At 33.5% G+C, this 8,662-nt stretch overlaps 1 protein-coding gene across 2 annotated transcripts in view; it reads right to left on the reverse strand.

Annotated features, from left to right (window-relative positions):
* Positions 1-1,719: 1,719 nt before the first annotated feature.
* Positions 1,720-8,662, reverse strand: part of Atad2 (ATPase family AAA domain containing 2) — a 60,940-nt gene continuing 53,997 nt past the window's right edge. For both annotated transcript variants that reach the window (XM_048802086.1, XM_048802085.1), the window contains exons 25-28: positions 7,645-8,040; positions 5,707-5,840; positions 3,985-4,113; positions 1,720-3,261 (exon numbers count right to left, since the gene is read on the reverse strand). In XM_048802086.1, the coding sequence (XP_048658043.1) occupies positions 3,217-3,261; positions 3,985-4,113; positions 5,707-5,840; positions 7,645-8,040 (704 nt within the window). In that variant the 3' untranslated portion in view covers positions 1,720-3,216. The remainder of the gene's footprint in view (positions 3,262-3,984; positions 4,114-5,706; positions 5,841-7,644; positions 8,041-8,662) is intronic.

Below are 8,662 nucleotides of genomic sequence, written 5' to 3' on the forward strand. Positions count from 1 at the left end.
TATCCTTACTTTATTTTTATGTGGTGCTGAGGCTCGAACCCAGTGCCTCATGCATGCCAGGCGAGCACGCTACTACTTGAGCCATATCCCCAGCTCCAAGATTTTAAAATTTTGACCAAGTCAAATCTTTTTTAAAATTCTAATGGATAAGTTTCTTTGACCCATTTTGTTAATTTTTACAATATGGTATGAAGTGAGAGGATCCAGCTTCATTCTTCTGATATATAGGCTTATTTCTGGACTTTCAGTTCTACTCGAGGGAGCTGTCATTATGCATGTACCACACTGCTTTAGAGCGTAGTTTTGTGTTGTGTTTCAAAAGCAGCAAGAGTTTTTTTTTGTTTTTTTTTTTAAATAAAGTTCACCTCATGTGGAGTACCTTGAAATTCCGTATGAATTCTAGGAGTGACTCATCCATTTTTCAAATAAGGCAACTAGGATTTTGATAGAGACCACACTGAATATGTTGATTGCTTTGGATTACTGACAGCTACAAACAGCATATCTTCTGCTCCATGAATACAGGGTGTCTTTTTGTTTATGTAGGTCTTCGTTCTTTCAGCAATTTTGTAGTTATCAATGTACACAGGCTGGGACCTCCTGGGCTTAATTTATTTGTAGGTGTTAATACAAATGAAATTGCTTAATTTCCTTTTTGGACTTTTGTTATTGTTGATATATACAAATATAACTGATTTTTTTAATCCTAAAAATATTTTGTTGAATTTATTTATAGGTTCCACAGCTTAACAGCTTTTTTGGGGATTCTTTAGAATTTTCTATACATAAGATGTAATTTTGACTATAGATATTTCCACTTTTTCCTTTCCAATTTGGATGACTGTCCCCCTCCCTCCTTTAAATTTAAATGCTGCAGATGGACAGTACTTTTAAGTAAAACCAAAAACAAAACAAAAAAATCTAACCTTGTAGGGCTGGCTGGGGTTGTGGCTCATCAGTAGAATACTCGCCAAGCTCGTGCGAGGCCCTGGGTTCAATCCTTAGCACCACATAGAAAATAGTTCAAACAAAGGTATTGTGTCCTACTACAACTAAAAAGTAATTATTAAAAAAAAAAAAAAAAAAAATNCAAAATGGGTCAAAGAAACTTATCCATTAGAATTTTAAAAAAGATTTGACTTGGTCAAAATTTTAAAATCTGGGGTTGGGGATGTGGCTCAGTGGCAGAGTACTCGCCTAACATATGCGAGACCCTGGGTTCCATCCTCACCACCACATAAAAATAAAGGTTTTGTGTCCAACTACAACTCAATATATATACACACACACATATATTAAAAAATATATCTAACCTTGCAATTTCATCAGGGTTTTCAAACTCTACATAGGAATGTAGAACTATCACTTTCAGAATCTGCAAACAGTATGTCATGAAAAAAACAAGAACAATAAGCATTTTAGTCTTTCTAAAGAACACACAACATATCAACATTCCAGATTCAACAGCATTTTATTGATTGATTGACACAGAATCTCACTGTGTTGCCCAGGTTTCTCTCCAACTCACAGGCTTACATGATCCTCTTACCTCAGCTTCCCGAGTAGCTGGTGCTACAGGTAGGTGCTACCATTTTGGACAGATCAACAGTATTTTAAATTATGCACAGTAATATATGAAAGAATAGCTTTCTTCGTGTTTAGTACTGAATTATCTTTAGTGTTTTAAAATACTGAAGAAACTGAGACAGATTTGGCAAGGACTTTTCACTTTTTAATTTATTGCACAAACTATACACACAAAATGAAATCCTAGAACTAAAAGATACACCTGGAAAAGTTACAATAAACTTCAATAAAAATGAGTATATGTGTATCTCCAGCAACACACACATATTTAAATATTCTCAGTGACTAGCATTTCTTTATCTACTAATTAAAGTATCTAACAAAAGTTTTTCTGCCCTACGCTCTGGGGTTGAACTCAGGGGCCCTCTACGACTGAATTATATCTCCAACCCTTCTTTAAAATTTTAAATTTTGACTCAGGTTCTCATCAGGTTGCCCAGGTTGGCCCCCAATTTGCAATCCTCCTGTCTTGGCCTCCCAAATAGATGGGATTACAGGTGTGTGCCACCATGCCTGGCTAACTTACTTGGTTTTAGAGTACTTTAAATATCCAGAAAACAGTTAACAAGAGGCAGCTCAATTTTGAACTGTATTAAAATTCAGAATCTTGGGCTGGGAACATAGCTCAGTGGTAGAACTTATGCCAGAAATGCATAACGGCCTGGATTCATCCAGTACCACCCACCACCACCACCACCACCACCACCACCACCACCACCACCACCACCCAAAATCTAACATCTCTAAATGGAAGATTACTCTTTTCTCCCATTGAACAGGGTTTAACAGAAACTATTTTATAAACTAACACTAGAATACTCATTTTCCAAAAAAAGAATATGTATGGAGGTAAATAGTTTTAAGAAAGAAATGTATTTTTTGGTATCAGAAATATAAAATTTATATTCATATTCATATGTTTGTACATAAAAGGTATCTACAGAATATAACCTAAACGCAATTGCAGAAATATATAAAGCTTTCAAATATAAAAACTTTATGCTATCAAAAAAAAAATGTTCATCAGGTAGTTATTAATACATTTGTTATGTATATAATCATAAAACTAAACAAAAATATTTAAAATCTTTATTAACCCAAATTAGAATTATCAAAATGCTTATCTAAAAAACAATAATTTTGATAGTCAAGTACAGAATCATGGAGCAGCCTCCTTGCAAACAATGACTTGAGCTAAATGAACAATTGGGCAAAGGAAGCTAAAGGTAGAGAAGGGAAAACATAAAAAGAAAACAAATATAACAAGAAGCAAAGAAACAATGGATACTTTTCTAGTCTGATACAATAAACTATTTTTTAGGAAAGGTAAAAGTGCTTAATACAAAAAATTTCCATGTCACTATTTTAAGTGCCATAAAATGTATCAAAATAACTTTATTAAGAGTTGGCCAAACTTCAACTATTACTATTATTACAGTGCTTTGTTCAAACAAACTTCCAATATTCATTGGTTATCTTACACATGTACATAAATAGGAAAATTAAATATTTAACTATTTTAATCTTTTTCTTAAAGATGCAAAATGAAATCTTGCATCTGGACATGCAGATATGTCAAGTCTATTAAATAAGAACTGAATATAAAAAAAAATACTTGATATGATGACATCATGATCTGGAACAACTGAAGTTTTCTACCTCTTGCTCCATTTTCTATATAAAGGGTAGGAAGGAAAAACAGTAAGTTTCAATACGAGAAAAGCTAAAACAATTTCATTATTATTATTATTAAACTCTTGAGATATTAATAACCATGTAATATCTGATAGTGTTAATAAAAATTTAATTTAGTATATAAAACTGTCACAAACTATTTTCATGGATTGGACTTCATTATTTAAATAAATGCCTTTGAAATGAGTCTAAGACAAGTTCATCTGACATTATATTCAAAAAATTACATGTAAGTACTATAAGATTGAGACAAGTAAGTCTATCTTTAAATATCTTAAAACGAGCCACATAACTTCATTAAAATACAGCAAAATGGAATTTTCAGTTTTACTGATACTAAATTCATTGTTTATTATTATTATTTATTGTTTATTAAAGAAGTTACAGATAAAAAATACAACTTACTGATACGCAGAAATCCATTATCCACATATTAAAAATAGTTAAATTCTTACAACCTGTTAAGTAAAATCTTTAGCCATCTTTTTATTTTAAGAGCGAATTTTAATATTTATTTTTTAGTTTTCAGCAGACACAACATCTTTGTTTGTATGTGGTGCTGAGGATCGAACCCGGGCCGCACACATGCCAGGCGAGCGTGCTACCGCTTGAGCCACATCCCCAGCCTCAAATCTTTAGCCATCTTATATATGGATTATATAACAAAAAGGCATTAAAAAGAACTTTGACTCAGTAGTTTACCTGGATAAGTGTTGTTTTATCATAGTCTCTGCGATGCTGATAAATACACTGGCTGATTACTGCATACAAATTTTCCAGTTGCAATATATTGTATTCTTGACTTTTTTTAATGACAGTCTTCAAAAGATTCTAAATAAAAATATAAGTGTTTACATATAGGAGACAAATTCTGAGATGAGATACTTAATTCTGAAGATTTTGGGAATTGTTATGATACAAGACAGAGAAGGCAGATCAAGGCTTTTGAGAGATGGCAGCTTCTGGCACTGAAATTTGGCTGTATAACTCTATCACAATTCTGTGGTTCTGACCTTTACCCTGGGCAACTCCTATTCTAAAAACTATAGCTAAGGCTGCCAATTTCAATTCTAGTCATAAACCTCTACAGACAAATTTAAAAATTACCTCAAATTAATAATAATAGGAAAAAAGGTAACATTTTTGCAGCATATTTTATGGCAGTATATCATAATTAATTCCATTATGAGAACCTAAACAAACAACCTATATAAATGGTGACTGTCTTAACACTTTGGGGGACTGAAATGGTAGACTCACTGGATTTATTTAATTCTTCAAGTGTGGTCCTACCAGGCTATGCCGTTATAATTAAGTAAATAAAAACTAACTGAAAAGGTCTTAAGTAATGGTCATAACAACAAGGTACGGGAACAATGATGTAGATAAGTGTATTAAAAAAAAACCCACAAAACTATAAAACAACACATTAGTCATCTTCAACCAATGTTTTCATGCAAAATATTCTATAGTAAATTCACCTTGTACTTACAGCATCTTTGATACATGCATATAGTTTAATACAACATAAAATCTCAATGTCCTCAGACTTGAAATGTGGCCAAAATAATACATTAAGTTGGAACTGGGATGCACTTTTTTTTTTTTTTTGTCTTTTGAAGGGAAAGAGCAATAAACCAGCCTTATTTCAGATGTTAAGGCAACTGCAACCCACCCAGTTGTTGGGGAGGTAGGACTGCTGTTTTGGAATGTCAAGATAAAACATTTGAGAGATATGATCACTCTTACAAAAGTGATGGTTAGGGGCTGAGGTTGTAGCTCAGTGGTGGAGTGCTTGCCTAGCACATGTGAGGTACTGGTTTTGATCCTCAGCACCATGTAAAAATAAATAAGAAATAAAGGTATAGAAAAAAAGTGATGGCTAATCCAAGAGTACAAAAACGTAGGGAAAATAGTAAAGGTAAACTCTGAAAAACTCATAAAGAAGCTGAAGGTAAGGGTAGTTTAAGGACACACAATAAAGGAAAGAGGGTTACCAATGGCATCAAATGTTACAGATGGGCAGGAAGAATTCAATTTAACAATAGCAAATATTATTCACCATGAGGATGTCATTTTATTAGAGCAGTGAAGATGAAAACCCAATTGAGGGGAATAGATAGGGCAAAAGAAACAGCAATGAATAACCTGAAATTATATCAGAATTTGGTAGTTGGGAAGGAAAAGAGCTGTAGCTAAATCAAAGAAAAGGTTTTAGTGGCTGGGCGCTGTGCTGTGCGCCTGTTTCTAAATAAAATACAAAACAGGGCTGAGGATATGGCCCAGTGGCTGAGTGTTCTTGACTTCAATCCCCTGTATCCAAAAAAGAAAAGGTTTTAGTTTCCCATGCAATTCCTATTAGCCAGCTACTAGTCTACAATCTAGCATTTGGGGATTATTATGCACAATGAAAGGATTACATACTTTTAATCGATCATGGTCCACAACAAGAGTGGGGGTAGGCTGAGAGAGAATTGCCAAAGCCTTTTCAACACTGATGAGCTGCTGTTGCTCTACTTGGGAACGTCTAGCTCGAGTCATTCGCAGAACACACATTTCTAGAATGAAAAAGTAAACAAGTATTATTTGATCCACAGACATAATAATGCCTTAGATAAATATTGGATAGAGTAAATACACTATCTTCTGCTTGGGCACAGATATTTAAGAACTGGAAGGGACCTCAATAATCTAAAACAGGGATTTTAAACTACTACTCATGGGTCAAATTTAGTCTGCCATTGTAAATAAAAGTTTATTAAGCTAAAGCCATGCCCATTTTTTCCTACTATCAATGTCATTTTCCCAGAAGAGTTGAACAGTTGTGACCCAGAGATCAAGAGATCTCTACATAGCCTATAAAGTATTTATTAACTGGTATCTGGCTCTTTAAAAGTTTGCTGATCCTTGATCCAGAAAAATATACTCATTGATAGATGAGAAAAATGAGATCAAGAGAGTTTCGTGAAAAAACTTTTTTTTTTTTTTAAGGCCATATACCTAATTATTTTAAAAGTTAGCACAAGACCTAGATGTCCTGATATATAATATAAGCAAGTACCTTTTCCTTTGAATAGTGGCCTTTTAAAGAAAGATGTTAGAAAAAGAAAACAACTTTGACCCAAAGCAAAATATTAAATTATATAACCCAAAGATTAAACATTTAAAGTACTCGTATTAGGGATGGGGGATGTAGCTCAGGGTAGAGGAGTTGGCTAGCACATAAAAAGCCCTGGATTTGATCTCAGTACCACATACAAAAAAATATCCTTGTCCACTGTTTCTATGATTACTCATATTAGAACTCATACTGAGGAAGCTCTTCAAAAGTAATAACCTTCTGTGTATAAGTCACTAATAAAAACCCTAATCCTATTACCTTAGTCAATTCTTGGTTTTGACCAAAATAAATTTTGACCCTTAACAAATTTTGGTTTTGTATCACTAAATGTTTAGGTTTCCAAAAAAATCAAACAAATCTACTGCCAAAAGCTCAAGAAGATTCAAGTGAAGACAATTCTAAATGGAAAATTTGGGAAGAACCATCAGAATAAATATAAATAATCTTGGTCTTTACAATAAGATAGAAAATGATGAGTGTGGGTAAGATTTATTTTATAACACTCTGAAAGAATCTTAGGAAAGTGCTCATCTTGCTTAAAAATGAAAGGGGTTCCTGACAGGATATTAAAGCTGCATAGCCAGGCCTTGAGCTACATGCTTCAAATGAATTATTATTTTTTAAAAATTATTTATTTTTAAGGTATAGTTGGACACAATGCCTTTATTTTTTAAAAAAATATTTATTTTTTAGTTTTAAGTGGATACAATATCTTTATTTTTACATTTATGTGGTGCTGAAGTTTGAACCCAGTGCCTCATGCATGCTAGGCGAGGCTCTACCACTAAGCCACAACCCCAGCCCCCACACAATGCCTTTATTTTATTTACTTATTTTTATGTGATGCTGAGGATTGAACCCAGGGCCTCACAGGTGCTAGGCAAGTGTTCTACTGCTGAGCTACAACCCCAGCCCCTGAATTAATTTTTTTGATCCTCAAAATATCTTACTACCCAGCAATTATCTACCCCAATTTTGCAGATAAGCAATAAGATAAACAAAAAAGTATGCTGTTCCATGTCAAAGCTACCCTATAGGTAATAGACTGGAGGCTCAAATCCATGTCTGTTTGCTGTCAAAGTGCAGTTATGATAACAGTGATTTAGCAGCTCAAAGGCAAGTAAAGAGAGCATTTTTCTAACTAGCTTAATACCTGTACTATGGAAGACAAACAAAAAGCAATCGATATGTAACTGTCTGAGTAGGAACTTTGGGTGAAACATCTATTAATTGAGACTTACCTTTTCCCTCATTTTCATCAGAAATGCCTATTATCTGAGAGTTAGAAGGATCTCCATTGCAAACAACCTTATCTTTTCTCAATTCTGTAGATGGGGTAGCATTCTTAGATTCTTCAAGTTCTTTCTCAATATTGTAAGTACTTGAATTATTATTTCCCAATTCTCCTTTGCTTTCAGAGGCACTTTGCTGTTTCTCATTTTCTTCTATAGAAGACTCTCCTGTGTTTCCAGTCTCGTTATGATCTACACTTGTATCTTGAGTTTCCTCTATATCACTCTCAATTTTGTCATCTATAGCATTGTGGCTATCATCCTTTGCCTGAGAAATCTTCCTTCTCTTTGTTATAGTGCCTAGGTACCACTTTGACTTTTTGCGAATTTTTCTCTTTAATTGAGCTTCAAAGAATATAAAAAAAAAAAAAAGATAAAAGAGCATTTAAAAAATTTCCTAATTCTAAGAAATGAAGAGAAAACAACAACAACAAACCCACTGAGATGTTGTATGGTCTATAAAAAGTGGAGTACCATGATAAGGTGGAGAAGTGTACAAGATCTAATCATAAAGTGACCTGTAAGAAAGTCTAAGAAGTTTAGATTTTATCCTGAATCTATTAAGAATCTTGAATAACTTTAACGAGGGCAATGACATGACTCTCTGATATTATATATATATATATATATATATATATATATATAAATTCATTGAAATTTCACTTTAACTCAATGAAGTTTGCTACATTTTTATAGATGAAGAAGCTGAAGTACAGAGAGATTAAGTATTTTTCTAGACTACATGCAGTATAATCACACTGTAATTGTCCAGGGGAGGAGAGATAAAAATTAGGTAGTAGAAATGATAAAGGAAAAATGGAGAATAAATTTGAAAGGTATCAGGGAAGTAGATTTCCTAGGACTTAGACGTTATCAAATGTTGGGAGGCAATAAAGATGCAGGAATTAAAAGTGACCCACAGAACTGGGTATAGTAGCACATGCCCAGTGACAGGGGTGGGGTGGGG

Source organism: Marmota marmota, unplaced genomic scaffold, assembly GCF_001458135.2.
Source record: "Marmota marmota marmota unplaced genomic scaffold, marMar, whole genome shotgun sequence".
Lineage (NCBI taxonomy): Eukaryota > Metazoa > Chordata > Mammalia > Rodentia > Sciuridae > Marmota > Marmota marmota.